The 22194-nt window shown below is 40.7% G+C and overlaps 2 protein-coding genes across 10 annotated transcripts in view; one reads left to right on the top strand and one right to left on the bottom strand.

The window, feature by feature from the left end:
- The window catches only part of oxr1a (oxidation resistance 1a), a 274368-nt gene extending 270557 nt beyond the window's left edge, over positions 1-3811 (top strand). For all 9 annotated transcript variants that reach the window (XM_039805880.1, XM_039805879.1, XM_039805885.1 and 6 more), the window contains 4 exons: positions 572-724; positions 948-1043; positions 3314-3387; positions 3606-3811. In XM_039805880.1, the coding sequence (XP_039661814.1) occupies positions 572-724; positions 948-1043; positions 3314-3387; positions 3606-3741 (459 nt within the window). In that variant the 3' untranslated portion in view covers positions 3742-3811. The remainder of the gene's footprint in view (positions 1-571; positions 725-947; positions 1044-3313; positions 3388-3605) is intronic.
- Positions 3812-6768: 2957 nt separating this feature from the next.
- On the bottom strand, positions 6769-20761 carry sqlea (squalene epoxidase a). The gene is made up of 11 exons (XM_039805875.1): positions 20250-20761; positions 19632-19890; positions 16364-16541; positions 15027-15123; positions 14781-14894; positions 13837-14008; positions 12718-12813; positions 10693-10835; positions 9952-10048; positions 9698-9785; positions 6769-7893 (listed from the first exon to the last, which is right to left on the bottom strand). The coding sequence occupies exons 1-11, from the start codon at positions 20529-20531 to the stop codon at positions 7701-7703; spliced, it is 1719 nt and encodes a 572-aa protein (XP_039661809.1). The 5' UTR covers positions 20532-20761; the 3' UTR covers positions 6769-7700.
- Positions 20762-22194: the final 1433 nt, after the last annotated feature.

The raw sequence follows: 22194 nt of genomic DNA, 5'->3' as shown, positions 1-22194 counted from the left end.
CCTTTAATCACCCCGAGGACCCAGCTCAGGACGGCTCACAGCAGCGCTGAGGGGAGCCAAGTCAAAGCTCATCTCCTCAGGGCTTCATTTCCAGCCTGCTGGCTCCACCACTGCTTCACTGGAGGATGTGCTGAACCAAGGAGAAAAAGAGAAAAAGGGACTGATGAATTACTGGAGAGCCAACAGAACGTTTAGAGGCCCTGTTTCATACAGAGGAAATGGTGCAGCATAGTGTAAAAAAGTTGTCACTTTAATTCCAAGTTTTAGTCAGCGTCTGTTTTATCTGTCCATTAAAATGAAGCATACACTTACTGCACTGCTTCTCCAGCGCCTTTATCTCCCCATGCACCACAGCTACTGCTAATCCCTGAGTCTGTCGGCAGCAGGACCTTTCTTTCTCCTGAGACGGCCCTGTGTGTTTGGAGCCCTGTTACTCTTCTTTAAATGCCAGATGGTGTTAAAAGGTCACCGCAGATGTAATTGAGCATTGGTGGCTGTGGCCTTTGCCTTACTTCTCCTTCTTTCTTCCTTTTCTTTATTATCCCCCCTCTCTCTCTCTCCTCCCCCACAGCTTGCCAAGAACCTCCCACCGCGGACCATTGGGTACCCATGGACGCTGGCTTTTGGCACATCAAAGCATGGCATGAGCATTAAGTCGCTGTACAGAGCCATGCAGGGCCAGGACACCCCAGTGCTTATGGTTATAAAGGACAGCGATGGCCAGGTAAGCAGGCGGTAGTACACTGTAACGTATTGAAACTGATTATACATCATTTTCCAATGATTTTCCTATCCAATCGATCACATTTTTTTTTTGTCACATGGAATCGTACAAGTTGCAATTCCAGTGAAATGTTATCCCATCAGCTCCTAAACCTGTGTATGATTCATCATAAAGCCAGTTGTATGTAGGTGGACAGTAGTAAGTTGTTGTTTTGGTTCTCCAGGTGTTTGGGGCGTTGGCATCGGAGCCCTTTAAAGTCAGCGATGGCTTTTATGGCACAGGAGAGACCTTCCTCTTCACCTTCAATCCAGAGTTTCAGGTACACTACCTTCCTCAGTTTGAAGCTGAGTTGGGTTTCTGTAAGAATTCAACATTTGCTACATTTATTTTTAAGTAAAATAATTGTTATTTTATTAGAATGTGCAGTTTTGTTTATATACAGTGTACTTTATACAGTAGAACTGAACTGTATGTGTGGCTGATACTTTTCAAAGCTGCACAATATTCATCAATATATAAATGAACAATGGATCAATGGTCACCTGGTCGCTATGCTTTTATAGAGGTTGACACCCAGAAACGTCCCGAACACAGCAACGTGAAAAGATAAGAGACTATACATGCAGAGGGCAGGGTCTCTGTAGAGATGGACCCGACACACACTTCTAGTGGGTCATAAAAGTGATGATTGAGATGGGATTATTTTTGTATGAGTCTATACATTTTTTTTATTTTATTTTTTTGGAAAATCCTACTCATTGTGCCTTTTTAAACAGGAGCCTAAACACTTTATACTTCAAAGAGTAGAGGCTGCATCTGAACACACACATTTCCAACACAATGCTGTTGTGTGGAAGTGAAAACAAGTTTGAAAAAGGGTTAAGCAAAGTGTGTTTACTTATTACAGACTTTACTGAGCTCTATAATTTACTGAGCTCTATAAATTACTTCACGTAACATGGCAAAAGAAAATTGAGACTTGAGGCACCATTTAACATGCATACTGTGAATATGCTTGCCAGTCACATGCTGTTCTCAATGCATGTGGCACTCAAGCACACTCCCCATAAAAGCAAAGTGTTCTATGAGAAGTCCTCTAAAGACTCACAACTCAGCAGCATTTCAGGTTCTGTAACTTGCATACTTGATTATGCTCTCTTGTTGAAAGCATTTAACACTTAATGGATTCGAGCCAAGGATACTGAGATGAATGGGCTGAAAGCAACACATTAACAGCACCCATTTTCACCAGGATGGTCTAATTTTCTACAAGAACTTATACCACAAGGGTAATTTGAAATACGCTACACTCTCATAACAACACTCAGCGGCTTTAATCTCCCCATCAATGAGATACTGTTGGTGCGATTGATATGCATGGTCACACATTTTCGGCATGCGTGGTAGGGCTGGGACGGTTACCGCATTACCGCAATACCACGGTCGAGTGACGCCTACCGTTATCACCGCAAAAAACATTGGCCTGCACTTAACGTGTTGTGTCTAATGACGTGAATTCACTGACTCTAATGACATGGATTGTGTCTGATGACATTGTGTCTTACATGGATACAAGGTTTTCTAAATAAAACTTATCATCCAAAGATTGAGCAAATCCGACCTTTCGTGAGTTGGGGAGCGCAACGTTCCATGACACATAATACATTCCATTCGTGTTGACTATTAGGCCTATATGCGAGAGTATCTGTGTGATGTCTTGTATCGGAGAAATGTCTTTGCCTTTCCTACCGTGTATTAATGGTAGGAGAGGCAAATGCATTTCTCCGTTTCAGCAAAGAGCTTTTGGGCCCTACGTGGGCGTGTTACCCCCAACCAATAACAGCTGGCAGGTTGTGCAGCCAGTTTTCATTCCCAACTGCACACACCGAAAGAGACAGGATGAAGCTCTGCTTTCACTCATAATCAGACAATGTGCCACCTTCCCGTGGGTATGGTTGTTAGTGCTTTAGAACGTAAGCGCTGCAAAATAATCAGAAAATAGTGTTTTATTCCTCTTTTTTTCGGCACTCCCTCTCTTCATTCACTCCCTAGCTAGCCAGACCGCTGCTCTCTCTCTCTCTCTCTCTCTCTCTCTCTCTCTCTCTTTTTTTTTTTTTTTTTTTTTTTTTTTTTTTTTTTTTTTTTTCTCTCTCTCTCTTTTTTTTTTTTTTTTTTTTTTTTTTTTTTTTCAAATCAAATCAAATCAAATTGCTTTATTAAATGTCAGAAAAACAATATTGCCAAAGCATCAAGGATAATAAGATGAGAAAAAATACATCATAGCATACAATCACTGAATATACTAAAATATATAAATTTAAAAAACAAAAAGGAAAACAAGAACAGTATATCAATACAAATCTTAAATGTCAAATGTAAGAAAGAAAACAAAGACAAAAAACGACATACATGTAGAGAACTAATTGAGAAGTCTCTCTCTCTCTCTCTCTCTCTCTGGCTGTTGAGCCAACTTTGAACACTGTGTTTAAGCAGTCTGCGATGCGATACTACATATTATTATGACTTTACATCAACCTTTAACGTGCCATGCAATATATTCTAATATGTGCTCTATTGTGTCTGCAACAGGTGTACAAATGGACAGGTGACAACATGTTCTTCATCAAAGGAGATATGGACTCCTTAGCTTTTGGTGGAGGAAGGTGAGCCCAATCTGCTTTTGATGCATACAGTGACAGAAATCAGTTCCAGCAACATCTGTTTGAATTGAATCCAATGATACAATATAGTTCAAAGTTAGGCTGCCAAAATAAACTAATGCTATTGAAGAGGCAGATAAGTGACGTTGATTGCCTAAAACTGTGTTTACAAAAAGTCTGTGGCCCCCCTGCTTAAGATGCTTTGTTCTCTTTCCCTTTAGCGGGGAGTTTGGCCTGTGGCTGGACGGGGACCTCTACCACGGCAGGAGTCACTCCTGTAAAACATTTGGGAACCCCATGCTCTCAAAAAAGGAGGATTTCTATGTTCAGGACATAGAGATCTGGGCTTTTGAATAACACAACAGTCCACCACAGGGAAAAAAAAAAACAAGTCCTTGCAAAGGGCAAACTGAGGGGTCCTCCTCCTTTAGAACAATGGCATTGCCCCAAACCTAACACACATCACCAGGGCTCCCCAGGCCGGAAGCCAGCTATCGGATGCTTGTTGTGCGTTACTACTGCAGTTATTACGGAGCTTTTTTTCTTTGTGAAAAATTACCTTTGTGTGTATCTTGTTACAGCCCTGTGCAGCGTCTTTGCAGAGTAGAGGGTGGGAGGGGGGGAGAGAGTGTGTAAAGCTGTGAAAATGCTGGTGAATAGACCATTGGATGAGGTTGTATCAGAAAGGGATGAGGAGAGGGAAAGAGGGAAGAGAACCATGAGGCCTCGAAGAGGAGAAGGACTATCTGAACTCCTCTCACCCGAGAGGTGGTGAAGATGACGAGGTTTGGGACCGCTGCGAGAAGAGAGAACTGCCCCGACTGGTCCCGATTGTGTAGCTGAACTTTACAGAACCTCGAGGGGTCCCCGGCACCCTTTCGGACCCCCTAGAATTTTGTTCACTCGGTAGGATGTTCCTCACTGTGCTGTCAGCCTTGACGGAGAGAGACCCGGGTACAGGGAAAGAAACGAGACGGGAGCTGAACACATTCCATTTAAGTTGCGATTTGTGGTTAAAAACACCCAAACCACGAAAACTCAAGCAGCAGCAGGATACGATGACACTTAACTCAGAGAGGGTATAGAATATTGGTGGGGGGGGGGGTTAGTCTTTTTACAGTGGTTGTCTTCTGAGGCTAAAACTATAGAGTATTGTGTATTGTAGTCCTCCTGTTGTTCACCGTCATAGCACAGCATCTGAAAGCACATAGCTAATAACCAGATCAGCCATCGTCGTAATGTTCTGTTCAGTGGGTGTACGTGTGAGTCCAGCTAACACCGGCTCCTCTCACAGGACGCCGGCTGTACTGTTCGTAGACAGTAACGTGTTGCAATAGATTTGTGGAATATGCAAAATAACTGTCCTGTGACCTCAAATAACCCGCAGGCGGTGGCACTTTCGCCACCGCCTGTCACTCTTTCAAGAGAGAAACGTGTAAAGCTTTTACGTCTTGATACACGATTGCTTTTCTGGGTATCATTTGAAAAGCCTTGAGACGTGGTTTAACTGTTTTACATGCATATATGACAATTATATATTGGTATATATGATTATATATGGATCTGTATAATCATATATATTTTGCTGTTAAGTGTGACAGTGATCTATTTGTGCTGATATTTCAGCTGCTACAATATAATGTATATTACCCTGTAAATTAATGTTCAAATAGTAGATTTGTTCTGATATATATATATATATATATATAGATATAGATATATATATATATATATATATATATATATATATATAGATATATATATAGATATATATATAGATATAGATATAGATATATATATATATATATATATATATATATATATATATAAATACATAATGCTATATAAAATATATATATATATAAAATAAAGTGTGGATTGGTGGGTTGCTTCTAGCACTTTAATCTGGTGTAAAGGTGTCAAGGCCAGGTTCTTCTTATATTCTCTTAGCAGTAGCTGTACAGTACCTTTTTTGTTTAGATTAAGATGTTAACTATTAGTAGAAAGCTTGCTGCTACCAATATCAATAAGGGTATGCCCTAATGCTCTGTGTGTTTTTAAAAGGAGGATTACTCTAAGGTAGAAAGGTGGGGGGGGGGGGGCTTGGAACATGGCAGTGGGGCTCGGTGTCTCTCCTTGTTTGGCTGTCAGGTGAGTCTCAGTAGGTACAGGTAGGTCGGTATCCATGCAGACTGACCTCCGACAGGCACATGATGGATGAAGGGATGTGTGTACAGTACCTAACTCTCCCCCATGGAGCTTTCTCTCCCCCCACCCTCCCCAACCCTTCTGTTCTTCCACACCAGTATTTGTGTCCTTGTGCAGAGTCACAAAGTCGAGTAATATGGATAAATCTTCCAATTATTTCACCAGAATACAATGTATCAGTTATGTATAAATAACAATAAAGCTGAATTAATTGTTGTAACCTGGGATATGACAGCATTTGTGATGTTTCTTTGTTTCAGTTTTTACCCTTTTACTTTGTTATTGAGCAGTTTACACTAGTCCTGCTAGTGGTGTGTACTTAATTTGTCACCATTCAGTTCTAGGTGTGTTGTCTGGAGTGTGCCACTGGAAGGGCACATTCTGCAGTGTTAAATTAAAATAAGTTTAATACATTTTAAGCCATCATAAAAGTCAAAACGAATTGAAATTAAGATCAATTTGCCAGTTAATAGCTGTGTAGTATTGGCAGGAGTCTAGCCGATCAAACTGCTGCTGCTGCTCTGTAGGTTGGATGTTATTTTCATCAAGTGATCCACTGCTTACATATATTTAACTGAGCACTTCTCTTTGAATTAAAGCAACAATGACACAACGAAAGTAAAAGTAAAAGCGCGAGCATAAAGCACATTTAAAAAAATTTGGCAATTTAGTAATTTTTTTACTTTTATACTGCACCATTTAAATGCAAATGTATCAAATCAATTCATAATAGCTTTTTGAAATTAATCAGTGGTAAATTGGTTCTAATCACACACCGTAAAAGTATATAATTATTCCAGTGGCACACTCCAGATAGCATACAATATGGTTGGTGTAGAAAATGATTTCTCTCAGCCGTTAGAATGGAGCTCGGCTACTTTGTAACCGAACATGGTTTGAAGTTTAGATGGAGGAGTCGGATAAATAACCAAAGGCCTGCAATCTCTTTCGCCAGTTCTCTTGGAGCCAAACAGAAACCCTTTAGCTGGGAGTGAGTGCCATCTATTGGTCCCATTTGTTAGTGTGTGTCCAGTGGACACAACTCAGTTTATAGTTCACACTGTAGTAACTGGTATATAATAGCCTTTTTTTTCAGAAGTTTAATCAACACATTTGTGTGGTTACACAAATTATCCAATTTATTTCCTGTAATAAAACAGGAAAACTGAAAAACAATTCTTGTCTGTCATGTATGATTTATTTAACGGCCCATCAGGCCCAACACAGGCACAGGTAAACCCAACCAGAACCTGTCGTCTGTGTCAGCTCAGGACAAACCCCAATCTGAGCATCATCCGCTGACTTGGTCCCCCCCCCCCCCCCGGGCGTGTGCGCGTCAGGTCTTTATTGACATCCAGCAGGACTAAAATAGTGCAGGGATCATTCTTAAAAGTTCTGGGATTCTAGTTTTATCAGCTGCACTGTCAGCATGTTTCAGACTGAGTGTAGAAACCAAGATGCGTTTCAAAAAGTCCCTTACATTATGTAAAGAGCAACAAGGCAGGAATGATCATTACAGTAGATAAAATAGACTGGATTATTCTATGAAATACAACATACGATGATAATTCAGACAGCTTGCTGTTCATGACATCCCATCATCAGTGCTTCAGATTCAAAATGATGCCTTTTTTCAATAAACATTACATGAAGATTACCATATTAAATCAGCTCAGCGTGAAAATATACAGCAGGAAAGTGGCTCTATTGCAAAATTATTATAAAATGCAGATGCCATGTTCCACACAGCAGTTCTGTTGGGCAGGAATAAATCCACACATTAAACAGTCAGTGTAATTCAGGGTGTGAGCTAATACACTGTATGTCCCTTTAACATACAGGGAGAGCACAAACAGTGCTACACCAAGGCATTGTGGAATAATTATGTCCAAATTGAAACATTAAGTAGGATATTAAGACAATGACATATTCAGTAAAGGCAAGGGCATATTGTAGAAACTCCTAAATAGTAAAATCAGGGTTTAATACAGCAAGAGTGTCCTTTTCACCAGGATGACATATATCAGCGAGGTTTGTTTGAATTAAGCTGTCTGTGAAGACGTTCCACTGAGTTTGGTCTTTCTGCGTCCAGGCTACAGGAGAGCTCCTCAGTAAACCAGGTATTTGAGTTCAGAGTAGATGAGTGGAAACATGACTGTGCAGGCTCGGTACAGGATGGCTCCACTCTTAAATAAAGCTCGGTGTTTGGTGCTCCACGACTCGGACTTGAAGTTGAAGTAGATTGCGTACAGTGCCACGGCAAAGAAGTGTCCGATGAGGGTCATGGGTTTGGGTGTCAACCTGGCAAAAGAAAAAAATTTAAATCCCTACTTCATTAAGTCTCTTGTATGTGATCTTGTATTTAAAGGAACAGTTTGACATTTTGGGGACTATGCCTAGAGTCGATAAGAGTGAGATTAGACACATGTAACACACGTAAGATAAATATGTAGCTACAGCCAGCAGTCAACTAGCTTAGCTTAGCACAAACAGGTAACAATTGCTTCTCACTGTTACTTAGCTAAAAAAAATAGTCCAGGGGCCTCATTTATAAAACTGTGCGTAGATTCTATTCTGAAAGATTTTGTGCGCAAAAAAGTCAGAATTTTCGTACGCAAAAACAATATTCTGATTTATAACACCTTGCGGCGCACACCGGTACGCACTCTTCTCGTTATAAAAAACGGACGTCGCGTAACTTTACGGTGTCGTTGCACGAGCCTCACGCTCCTCCCAAGGTCGTCCCATATTTGTCCTAATAAGGTCCATGTTAATCAATCAATGAATATTCCAGCCCTTGATCACCAATCACGAAACGGAAAAATGGGGAAAAAACACGATTCTGTGATTGTGAGATCGATGTGCTCCTAACAGAGGTAGAACATCCAAACTAAATCCTGTTTGGAAGCCGTAACCCTTGTGTAGTGTTCATATTGTTGTTACACAGCCTTAATACTTAACAGATTTAGCTCAATTACCAATGATATTCATCATTTATTGTTCCTATTTGCCATTTACCCCTGAGAGATCACATTTATGATCATATGATCATTTTCGTTTTTTGTGAGAAAGGAAATTCAATTATTAAAAAGGTAAAAAATAGAAACAAGATTTTGGATCATTATTGGTGCAAAACAGGTGAAAGTGCTTGAAATGTGACAATTTGGTAACTTGTATGGTAACTGTTTGGGAATAGCAGGTGCAGAAAGACAACATTCACACACAGACACCTACAATCAGACACGACCACATAAAGACGCACAGACACAGACACAGACACAGACAGACACACACACACACACACACACACACACACACACACACAGATACACAGATACACCACAAACAAACAACGCATTTCCCGGGGAGAGGCAGGGGACGGTGTGGGAGGAGCCCCTGCCTCTCCCCGTTGCTGGCGCGGCCTGCCGGGCTGCGCCCAGCACCGGGATGTGTTGAGTTATGAAAAAAAAAAAAAAAACTGGGTTAGGTTCGGAAAACGGGCATACCGTCGGAGTTCACTAAAACGCAATCTACAAAACCTTGGGAGCATTACGCACGATCACACGTGTGGTCAAAAGTTTGCGGAAAACTGGGAACATTTTTACGCATGGAAAGTCTTTATAAATCCCGACAATTGCGAGGAATGTTGCGACGACAAATTTCACCCTGCTTCACGCAACTTTTTCTTGCGTAACAGGTTTTATAAATGAGGCCCCAGCACATAATTCCCTCATATAACCACACTTGTTATTGTTACCTAGGGATGTGCAATAATCAAATTTTGATCCTAATTTCCATTTCTAGCTCTATGCTAGCTTTAGTTTAGCCTTCCTGGAGTCTTGTCGCCAGTGGGAGGTTGTGGACTTTGGACATTGCTAGGCTAGCCACGTTTCCATTCTTTATGCTAAGCTAAGCTAGCTGGCTCTAGTTTCATATTTAGAGTACATAACATGAGTGTGGTATCAACCTTCTCAGCGAGTAAGCACAGCAAAAAGTGTGTTTCCCAAAATGTCAAACTATTCCCTTAACCCAAGACTTAATCATTCCATATTAGAGAAATTCTGTCTTTCCTATGTTATTGTGGAGGCCATTATTTAATGCTTACACTGAGAGGAGTCCAATAGGCCCAGCGATGCACTCTCCACCGAGCTTGAAGTACTGGAAGCAGGCTTTTCTCAGCTCAGAAAGAGAATCTGGTTAACACAAAACAGGCACAAGGACATGATGAGAATCAAAATTATTATTATTTTTTTATTGCATATTTTGACATTTGTATTTGTATGTATTCAATGCAAAATAATAATCATTTCTGATCCCCTGTCAGTGTTTTCCATGATGCAGAGGCAGGCGGAGACTCACTGTCTGTGGCTGAAAACAGCTCGTACAGGGCCTGGGCCAACACATTCACCACGAAAGAATGTGATGACTTGCGTTCCCAGTGGAATTTTTTCTTTGCCTATTGAGAAAAAGAAAAAAAAGCAGTGTAATATTGCACACTGGTCTGCAGTCTCTCACCTACAGCAGAGGGAATAACAGCACAAGGCAAATGCAATGCAGTAGGCTCCGTATACTGTATATACTTGCTTTCATACACATACAATACACAGGCCTTATTTCTTTCATATTTTATACATTAGAGCAGAGATCTTTAACAGGGGTTCCAAAAAAACATTGATAGGCTTACTGGCCCATAGGTAAGGTAAGGTAATATAGGTGGATATAACCATCCACAGATACAGTTCATCCTGAGGATTCACTGTGCCACATGTATGTTTAACATTAAAGCATGATTTATAAAATCATGCCAACAATGATTATTTTAATAGCTTAGTATACATGTACTAAAAATGTATGTATAAAGGCTTTAGGCCACCCTTCATGTTATTGTAGGCCCAGTTTAATATGCAACTTCATTTTATACAATATATGTAGTAGGAGGTCCCTGATCTATCTCTGTTAAGGGGTCCTTGGCTTAAAGAACATTGAAGACCCCTGCTCTAGAGAGTCTTTAATACCAGTTTTTCTGTGAATGCTTTTACAGTTAGGGAAACAGTGAGTTGTTGGCATGAGAATGGTTCGATGTAGTCCCCGTGTGGTTACCTGCAGCATAGCCCCGTCGTCATAGAGATCCGGGATGTCCTTAAGCAGACTCCTCCAGATGCCGACGTCGTTGAGAGCAACACTCATCCCTCCTCCCGTCAGAGGATGCCTCATGTTGTACGCATCGCCCAGGAGAAGCACGCCTGCAAACAACAGACTGCTGTTTGTCTCTCATCCAAAATACATCACCAGTTGTTGTCTTTTTTTTTTTTTCTCAGCAATTTGTAATAATAAAATCCTCCAATTAGTGCCAAACACAGTGAACAGGAACACAGGATGACGTCTGGAGGATGGCTTTTAGTGTTTCTCCGTGCTTTTCTTTCAGACGTTTTGACAGTCAACCTTATGGGAGTGTTTAAGTTTGTTATTGCTCATTACCAACACCGACATAGATAGTGTTACAACTCCAATCCAACACCCACATTCACACATACAGACAAGGAGTCCTATTTAAAGTAACAGGTCGACATTTTTGGGTAATAGGCTTATTCACTTTCTTGCCGAGAGTTAAATGAGAATATCGATATCACTCTAATGCACGCTACATGCAAAGTTATTGTCACCAACTAGTTAACAAAGACTGGAATCAGGGAGAAACAGCTAGCCTAGCTCTGTCCAAAGGTAACAAAGTCTGCCTCTAAAGCTCACCAATCAACACATATATCTTGTTTGAAAAGGCTAATAACATGTTGTGGTATTACAGAGGGTTATGTGCAAAAAAACTCCTAGGATGACAAGCCATGACCCGCCCTGTTCTGCCTCTGATTGGCTAGTACTTGTTGCCTTCGATGGTTGGGTTGGTTAGGTTTAGACATGAGGTGTCAGATTGGTTAGGGTTAGGGTCCTAGTCTATATCCACGACGTTCCACTTCCGGGATTGCTCCGGTGCCGCCGAAAATTCCGCCGGATGTCACTCTTTTTGGCCAGATGTGCGTCCCCTTCCTCTGTCTCTGTGTTGGCGTTCTAACCTCTGGTGGATTTGTGAGGACTATGGTTAACTGCTCCTCAGATCTCTGCAGGGTAAATCCAGACAGCTAGCTAGACTATCTGTCCAATCGGAGTTTTCTGTTGCAAGACTAAAACAACTTTTTGACGTACATGTTCCACCAAAACAAGTTCCTTCCCGAGGCTATTTAGCAGCTGCACAGGGGCTCCGTCCGAGGCTTAGCGCCACCCAAGACGATTGTGATTGGTTTAAAGAAATGCCAATAAACCAGAGCACGTTTTTCTCCCATCCCGGAATGCTGTGTGGACTAGTTAGCCCCTCCTCCGCAGCGCTGTGGAGGAAGGTCTGGCAAAGCAGGACTAGGGTAAGACTAACAGGGTAAGCCAATCAGAGGTAGGGCTGTTCATACCTTCGGCATTCTAGGGAAAAAAACTATCGCTGCACTATTTCTTAGCTTCATAGCTTAGCTTAGCTTATCTTAAAATGGGGAAACATCTAGTCTGGCTCTACCTCCACCTCTAAAGCTCGCTAATTAACAACTTGTACTTTATCTGTTGAATCCTACAAAACTTTGGGTAACTGTATGTAGGATTAAACAAATTAAATACCTTTGGACAGAGGCAGGTTAGCTGTTTCCATTCTATATGCTAAGCTTAGCTAATCGACTGCTGGCTATAGCTTCATGTTTACAGATATGAGAATTGTATTGATCTTCTCACGTTACTCTCGGCAAGAAAGCTAATAAGAGTTTTTCGCAAAATTACCATTCTGTTAAATCTAAATTCTGTTCTATCACGTAAAAAGAAAACACATTTTTGAATGTATTCATAAAACAAAGTACTAAAAACTTATTAAAAATCCTTGGAAAGAGCTTTTTTTTTTTTTTTTACTTAAAACACAGACTAATTGCAAATGAGTCAACAACCAGGACATTTCTTTATTTGTTTCATCATACAGCAATGACCAAAGCGGTGTTCTACTTTCCAAGACGTGCATCATACTGTACACAGGCTGAAAGCAGTTCAATAGATTCCCTCTGGCATTCTCTAACAACACGCCAGTCAATACCACTCCAGTACCTGGCTTGTTGACAGGGGAGGGAGGGAGGAAGCTGGCAGGCATGGACCGGAGTCGATCGTTCTGTAGTGCCACCATGAAAGGCTCCTTTAAATGCTCTGAGGGAGAGAGGGAAAGAGAGAGTGCAGGCGGTCGATCACTCAGCTGTGGCTCTGTGGATGATAACCCAAAGGTGCGCGCTGGGAACATGCACAAGAAAAAATAAAAAAGCCTTTTCTTTTGGTGTCTGAATATACATTTATCAATGTATCACAGTGACAGACTCTGCCATTGCAGCTGGCCCTCTGTCAGGGTTACCAGAGCTGGGGCTTTGATATTTCAGCTGAATAGCAGAGCGCACCATGAATGTCAAATCCTTCAACTGTACGTAGCTTCCTTGGCCGTACACACAACAGCGCAGGCAGCAGTCTGGATATATTCCTACCTACCAGGACGTCTGGCAGCACTGCCATAGCTACAAACTTTGATCATATATCACGCTACAGGGGTTGTTCCTCGGGCCAAAGGTCATTTTTCATCATGGATAATTACATAAGAATTAAACCTCAGAGATGGGGATGTCCCGATCGGATCAGAGCCGATATCGGCATTTTTGAACTGATCGGGGATCGGCAGATCGCCTTACAAAAGTAAAAAAAATTCTAAGTAGAAGTTGGTTTTATATGTGAGTTTTACAAAAATGCTAGCAGCATCTTGTCACGGCGCCTGGATAGCTCACCAGGTTGAGCGTGCGCCCCATCTATGAAGTCTCAGTCCTTAATGCAGCGGCTGCGGGTTCAGTTCCAAACCGTGCATGTCATTCCCCCTCTCTCTCCCGTTTCACGTCTCAAGCTGTCCTATCAAATAAAGGCCTAAAATGCCCAAAATAATATATGCTAGCTGCACTAAGTAAAATGTATTAAGCTGAAGACATCTTTTTGTTACTTTTGTTAGTTTTTTAAACAAGAAAATGGTGTGCAGCTCTGTTGTCTAGGCAAATACAAGTATCGCCTCAGGACTCGGTAGCGGCAGATATTCAATATTTTAAAAATCGGATCTGGATTGGGGGCCAAAAAATCGGATGGGGACATCTCTACTCAGAGACATTTTCAAAATAAAGTTGTATCTGATCTGTCTGTTACCTGGAAGCTGAGGGTAGATCTTCTCAGCCATGTACTCTGGGAGGTTGCGAGGCATCTCCCCCCTGATGTCCACCAGCACTCTGGTTTGGGAGGAGGAGATCTGGTAGACGAGCACCGGGCTCGGGTTGGCCAGCACCAGCTCGGCATGGTTGGCTTTAAACTGGGGACAGTCCTGGAGAGGAGAAACAGGGATGAGTCCATGATGAAATAAATCCTGAGCCACTGATCGACTGGATTGAAAACATCTTGTTTTAACATAGAGACTTTGTAAAATTCATTAGTAAGGTTTGCACACATTATTCATATTCCTAGCCTCACATTGCCAGACCTTCTCCACAGCCCTGAGGAGGAGGGTCTTGCGTGCTCTGGTTTATTGGCATTTCTTTAAACCAATCACAATCGTCTTGGGCAGCGCTAAGCGCCGGACGCAGCGATGGTGCCTCTGGAACTTGTTTTGGTGGAACATGTGCATGTAGGAATGTCTGGAATTAAAATGGCGGTTGAGTGTGTGATGAGCATTTTACTCAAAAAAAGATAAATATAATTTGATTGTCGTTGTATAGCTCAGAGGAGATTTGAACAATTTAGAGCTGCAACTAATGGTTTTCATTATCATTTAATCTGCTCATTATTTTCTCAATTAATTGATGAATAATTTTGTATATAAAATATCTGAATATAGTGAAAAATGGCCGTTCTTTTTACATATTTTTATGTTCTATCTGACCAGTCCAAAACCAGAAGATTTTCAGTTTAGAGTAAAAAAGAGTAAAAGGATATTGAAAAAGATTGATATTTGACACGCTGAGAGCAGACAACGTTGACTAAAACAATGAATCAACTAACTAACTTAATCGACTAACCAATCGATGGACTTATTGTTTCTAGAACATCTTAAAGTAATTTCAGTTCATTTTCGGCAGTGTGATGACAGCGGTATTTACCTTCATAAGGCATCCAACAAAGTGAGAGGAGGTTTGAGCTTTCCCAGAGACAAGACTCTTTCTGAATTTGGAGAAACAGCCATCGGCCACAACAGTCAGCGCTGCGTGGATTTCCTACAGGACACAGGTTCACACAGCCATCATACACACTCTGCACTGAATAGGATATTTGTTTCCATGAGGTGAGGGGGAATTGTTCAGTGGAATATAACGTTCTACGTGTGCAGCAGAGTTTCCTCTTCTCACCTTGATGTCTCCAGTTTCTTTATCTTTGTACTGGACTCCAGTTACACAGCCGTCCTCCTCCTGCAAATGGGTCACGATGCCTTCTACGAATGTGACACTGGGGGGCGCAATTAGGCAGTTAGAGACATCGCCTCCACATGCCAGAATAGCATGATAAAAAGCAACTGAAACAAACCAAATTTGTCATGTAGTCAAAGTGCTATCTTTTGATTAATTATCAAGAGCTAATAAAGGGTAACTTTATTTTATTTGTTTTTTTTAACCTGGACCCTATTTTTCCATGTTTTTGTGTCTAATTGACCACAGTCTGCAGCAGCAAAAAAAGCTGCAGTGTAAAGTTATTGGGCAATTGTTAAAAAAGTGCTTGCTCTGCCACTGACAGGCAACCTTTTTTTGAAGAGTAAGATCCTTTCAGTGTTTTGTTTCTAACATGAAACTGTGAAAAAACACTACGGCCAAACCCACCACCATGAAATAAATGATCATTTTTTCATGTGAAACCAACTTCATTCAAAGTTGACAGAAAGGAAACAAAACTATGAAAAGCTGTCTTGGTTCATCTTTCCACTGTTCCAACAATCACCACTCTGGTTTGCTTGAATTAAACCCTCAATACACCCATTTACATGTGGAAATATGCTGGCTCTATAGCACTTAAAGTACGGATTATTTAAGCCTGGAGAGTTTTGCTGATGACAAAGATTAGTCACTTAGACACCAATGCATGGGGACAAAGGGTCCAGGTTGAAAAATACAAAGAAAATTACTCTTTAAGGCTCTTTTAAGTAAACCATCATTTGCTTTTCTTCAAACATTACATTTAACCAACCAACTGATCATTGTGTAAATGGCCCTCTACATAAAAACAAATCTGAAATACATACTATTAAACTACATGAAAACAAAATGTGATAAGACTTTCCATTTCATAAGAATGTTGAGAGTTATGAACGTTAGTTTGATCCATTTACAAAATGAATACATTTATTACACGACTTGGTTGAATTCGACAGCATTCTGTAGTCTGCTCATTCTTTTTAACAGACCGTTGTTAAGAATAACAGACCGTTGCCATGCATAGCAACGCGTCGGGGTCCCGATCACCCTGTCGGGGGTTGTATTTGCCATAACAAACGACCGCAAATAAGTCCAATTTGTGCAGTGTTTAGAGATCAAAGGTAAGCTCACATAGTCGGGCAGAATAAATGAACAACATGCGAACAGCTTTTGAATCCTACTCCTGTCCCTTCTAACCCTCAGTGCTGTCAAACACAAAGTCATCCAACTAGCCAGCTGCTCAGCTGGCATATGGACTCTTTTCCTGTGACTCTACTCACTTAGGCTGGGCCAGGGCGCTTCTCCTCAGGCCCATGATGAATCGGCCGTGATGGAAAGCGCGTCCACAATGGATGCTGTCCTTCTCCTGAGGGTAGGGGATCTCCACCTCTGTGTTGCTCTCCATGTCGTGGATCACATAGCCGTTGACCAGATGGGCATCCAGACCCTCCACTGAACCTGAGGGCACACGTTAGTTCCACCCCAAAGTCAGCCTGCTACTGTTTACATACAGTACAGTACGTGTGAGTCGGTGCATATGGACAAAATGTGCACACATCTGATGTGACGACTGAGTCAAACATTTGATTATAAAGGTGAGGTTTAAACTGGCTTTTGGCTCCGGTTTGTTATTTTGTGTTTTGAAGTGTTTTTCATTTTTATACCATTGGTATTTTATTTCTTTTTTACTTGCTCATTTTGCTGTTCGGGTCCTTTTTTTTTTAACAATTGTATAATGTGAAGCACTTTGTGACTCTGTCTGTGAAAGGTGCTCTATCAAATAAATGTATTATTATAAACTTATTATATAAAGGGGTTCACTGAAAACCAACATTTTCTGCAATGATTTCTTCTCTTTTTTTCAACATTTTAACAGCAGGCACCTGCAAGATGGACGTATAGAAAGAGGATACTGCATAAAAATTACAGGACAAAATTACTATATTACAGGAATATTACTGTGGTATGAAAGGATATTTCATCTTCTTTTTATCAGTGAGTAGGATGTAGACCCTGTGAACATTTAGGAAATATTTAAGGAATTCTTCATGTGAGGAATGATTGGACAGAGACTCTGCCGTTGACTGACTGAATTAAGGTGCTGCAAAAATAGTTTTAGGCACACATCATCTACCCGCTTAGATATAATTTACTTTGATTTAGTCAAGCTGGATTCATTTATTATTTGGACGATTTAAAAGGAAATCAGCCAGAGACTTGTTTTGGATGTGAGATTTGAGGAACTCCTTCATTCAAAAATGACGTGACTGTTTGTGAGGAACACATTTCATGTACATTGGTAAGACGGTATCATTTCATACATAATGTCGTCATTAAAACTATACAGATCACAAAGTATAAAGTGTACATATATAGATAAATAGAAGCAGGTGAGAATTAGAGAAGTAGCCACCGAAAACTTGGTCTCAAATCGTATTTCTCCACTAAATAAGCAGCGATCAGAGTCAAAGTTCAGGATAAAACATCTTTAGGTATTATTTTATTTTAGAGTTCAACACTCATCTAATCTGCTTCATCAGGACTGTGTGGCTCCGACTCTATTGACAGCAACATAAGCAAACAACATCACCAGATTATGGATCAAATATAGCGAACTCTTATTGGTGCAGGGAAATATGTGACATCACATCACCTTTTCCAACTGAGCCCTGCCCACTTCAAGCCAGTGGCAAGAGCACAAGCAAAACAGAAAATACAGAAAGCTCTCATGGGAAATAAACTTACAATAGTGTGTTCATGTAGTGTGAGTGTTCATCACTGATATTATAAGAAGCTGGTTGAGAAAATATGTATTTAGGGCCTTTGACCTATAGGAACTAAATAGGGCTGCCCTCTCAGTTTGGTCTTAGTCGACTGATTTCTTTAGTCCATTAGTCAGTTTTCTTATGCCTTTTCATGCTGAATGACTTGTTTTCTGAGCACATCTTTGTTAAACACAAGATTTAAAGTGGTGCTTTGCGTGATTCCGTTTTTACAGATCTGTCTGTTAAATCAACTAATGATTAGTTGACAAAATCACATGAGTGTTAGTCGAATAAAATTCAGAGGTGAAAAGGGTGTGCGGTAATTTTCTTTTCTTTTTGAAATGGATCTTCGGGGGGGATTTAATCCCCTGCACCACAAAGGAGATCCAGCTAGGGGGGGTGTGCCTTTAATCGAGGACAGACCATTGGACAACCCTAGAACTAAAATGATAAGGCAAAAGGGCTGACCATGAGGCCCTCTGGTCGCCATTTCCGAATGCCTAGAACAAGAACAAGATGTGCCAGGGCGTCTTGTAATCCCTGTGGCCAATGAGAAGCTTTCGTCTTCATATACTTAACTACTTAATTTACTTCATTAACTGCTGCTTTTATGCGTATCTGTGTCAGATAGCTGGATAAGCTTGGACTGATCATTTATTTATTTATTCCATTCCATTATTGCTTGCCTCTGTGCACCACTTAACATGTATTTATGAACTGTGCTGTTTCTAATGTTTAGTAGCTCGTTGTTTTAGTGTGTGGTTCAGTGTGCCAGGTGGACCCTGTTTGTTGTCTGCGTTTGTCATGAAGTACAAATACTTTGTTACTGTACTTAAGTATCACATATCTGTATTTTACTTTGTTATTAAAGTTTCTGGAAACTTTCACTTTTACTCCACTAGTTTTCCCCTCAGCGTCTTCGTTACTCGTTACTTGCAAGAAATGGTTTTGTACGTTGGAGTGAAAAATGTAAATCCTGTGTCTGTTTTTCTCTTTGTTGATGTCAGACTTTGAGTTTGATGTTTAACCCTTGTGTTGTCTTCCTTTCGACCTTCTAAACATTTTTAGTGCTTTTTTCACAGTTCTTTTTCCGATGTTTTTGTCACTTTTTTCGAAATTTTTTATGTTTTCTTCCAGTGTTTTTGACGTTTTTATCATTGCTTTTGTTGCTTTTTCCACACAAAAAATTACACTTTTGTCTAAAAAAGGCGTCCTATATTTCTGATATCTTTTATATATATTTTTAAACGGGTCAATTTCACCCGAGGACAACATGAGGGTTAAGAAGGTGTGGAAACCCTGATTTTTATGCTTTACTATAAGGAAGCCACATTAAAGTTCATAATAAAAGTTTTTTTACTTTTACTTCTAAAAATCAAGTACATTTAATATTAGAAAATTACTTTTGATACTTAAGTTCAGTTAATATCAGATACTTTAAGACAGTTACAGGTTCAAAGAAACAGGTGTAATATCCATGTGCCAATGCTATGTACTGTAACCCAGTCAAGGAAAGTTTTATTTTTTATTTATTTATTTAATGTTTACACCTCATTATCATTTCATTTGATTCTGGTAGTCCATAAAGGGACTTTAATAGTTTTTTCATATGTTCAAAACTGTGCATTGGGGGGGGTGGGGGGGGAGGGGGGGTAACACTGAGCCCCCCTAAAGTTCTGATCCTAGAATCGCCCCTGGTCCTTGATGTGATCAAATTTCCTTCGGGACAATAAGTTGAAAGTTGAAGTTAATAAGAATTATAATAATAATAAGAGTCACTGACCTTCCAGCCCCAGCTCTTTGAGGGCCCTGAAGCCTCCAGGCTGCAGCAGCTCTCCCACTATCCTGTCGGGCTCCTTCAGGTCCCTCTCCACCACCGTCACCCTCCTCCCGTCCTGGGCTAGGACGGCCGCCATAGCCGAACCCAGGACCCCTGCACCAACTATGACCACATCTGGCTCGGGGGCCCCTGATGGGCCACTGGCTGAGGTACTATGTGAGCCAGAGGACTCCATGTCTGCTCTTTTCCTTGTTCTCCGGCTCTGGAAACAAAGGAGCCAAGAGTCTCATGACACACAGTCCAAACTGAACTGGACTGAAAGGCAAACATTGCAATATTTGAATTGTTTTATACTTCATCAATAACCAGCTATGTTCTTTGATTTCCTTTCTATTCCTTAGATATAGGCTACAAATACACATGAACATGTAAAGCACTTTTTTTTAGTTCAGAAATGCTTCAATAAAACTCTTTTTTTCAGAGTTTAAGCTTACAAACATAAAACATAATTATACTTCACACAAGTTTAATGAAATGGAAAAATGATGCTTAGTCTTCATTCTTTGATCTGTCTTCCTGTGTTCACAAGATAACATGTTGTATCCGCATGAGTTGTCTTACCTTTCTACAGCTGGTCTCTGCTTTCTCGCTCGTCTGTGCTGACGTTTGGGGTATTAAATAGTTGATAACAGGTAAAGAAGACAAAAGGCTCAGAGGCAAATATAATACCCGAGAGACTCTGAGCTTCTGGAAATTAAAATACCTGACATATGATAGCAGCAGCCCGACTGTGAGAAATAAGGCAGCGGCCATCACAAGCTCTTTGTGAGCGAAATTCTGAAAGACTGTGTTGGACTTTTTGTAGAGGTATGTGAAGCTGGCTATTCCCAGGAAAGTCCACATCTCTTTGGATAAAAAAAAAAAAACGTATTAAAAAATAAATCAATTAGATGGTGAAAGCGCTACTGAGAAACCGGTTTTCTTTAGGCTGTCAGAAAATGACCATGCCGTTAATAATTACTCTTCATTTAGTTTCTCAGATAATCCAAAATCAAGTCAGCCAACCCAAACAAAAGATTACCTTTGTGACATGATAACTTAAGCTCACAGACAGTCGGAGGGATGCTGCTGAATATTTTATGATAATGAGAAACACGGACTACTTCGGATTCGGTGGTTTCACGTCCCGCCTCCTCCACAGTTCAACCGTCCAATCAGGAGAGACGTGACGGTGAGCAGAGCTCACGCTATCCGCCGATTGGACAGCCGCGACGGCACTGGACCTCCCCTCGGCCGCTGATTGGACAGTAGGCTGGCAGGATGGTAGTATGATATGTGATGTCAGTGGAAAGGTGCGGGACTGTTGAGCTCGTTTCGTTCATGCTTGACAGGATAACTCACTCCGGACCAGTCCTGTTAGGTTAAATATCATCTCTCCACCTCGAGATGGAAAGCTGTTACTATGGCAACTAAAGTTGTGAATATCGAGAAAGAAATCACATGTAGCCTGTACACATCCCCAAATCAACATTTTAGCATTTCTTATTTGTGTGTCCACTAAATGAAGTGTTTGTAACAGAAGAAACGAGGCCATGGTGTCCACGTGGTAAACCTGGCTAATGGCTATAACGGAAGTAAGTAAGTCAAGTTTATTTATACAGCACTTATCACAGACTTTAAAGTGCTTCACAGGGCAAATAAATAAATACATTATACAAAAAAAAAAATCAATCATAAAAAGCACAATAATTCACAGTCACAGTAAAACACAGTAGCACAGATTACATATTAATACAGTCAACAATATTGTTAAACGAACGCCTGACTAAAAAGATGTGTCTTTAGCTGCTTTTTAAAAATGTCAACAGAGGCAGCCATTCCTAAAACAAGAGGCAAAGCGTTCCACAGTCTAGGAGCAACTGGCCTATTTCAGAAGCTCTGTTACCTGTTTTCAGTCGAGTAAAGGGACCATGTAATGACAACAATCTTGTACTGGATCCTGAATTTAAAGTGATGGTTCGGAGTAATTTCACCCTAGGGTCCTTTGCACCATGAGACTGGAGCCAAACACCTCTGTAGCTTTTTCACCTGGGTCGAATTGAGAGAAGAAGGAGCGTTATCAGCTGAATAGCTTAGCGCGAGGGGCTAATGGATCCAGTGATGTATCTCGTAAATGACCCACTCAATAATGCCCGAAATGATACCAAACTTCTACACTAGTACAAATAGGTTATGCTCTCATAAAAACGATGGATTGGAAAGTTTGTAAGTACACTAGAAGTTTATGAACAACACTTGCCTGCTCTTCTTCTGCGCTCTGCTGCCGCTGCTGCTGCTACCTGCGCAGTAAGCGGTGCTGGAGGGCCGTTCTACAATTACAACACCAAAAAGAGATGCAACGAAAATATTTATTAATTTAACTTTTTTTTTAAAGTAAGTGCTGTAGTATAACTAGCAGGAGACAAGTTATAATTGAGGTAAGTTTGGAGACATTAGCTTATTTAATCATTAAATTAATAAATATTTTTGTTGCATCTCTTTTCGGTGTTGTAATTTGTAGACGGCC

The sequence above is a fragment of the Perca fluviatilis genome, chromosome 7 (assembly GCF_010015445.1).
Source record: "Perca fluviatilis chromosome 7, GENO_Pfluv_1.0, whole genome shotgun sequence".
NCBI lineage: Eukaryota > Metazoa > Chordata > Actinopteri > Perciformes > Percidae > Perca > Perca fluviatilis.
This window is presented reverse-complemented; position numbering and strand designations above follow the sequence as displayed.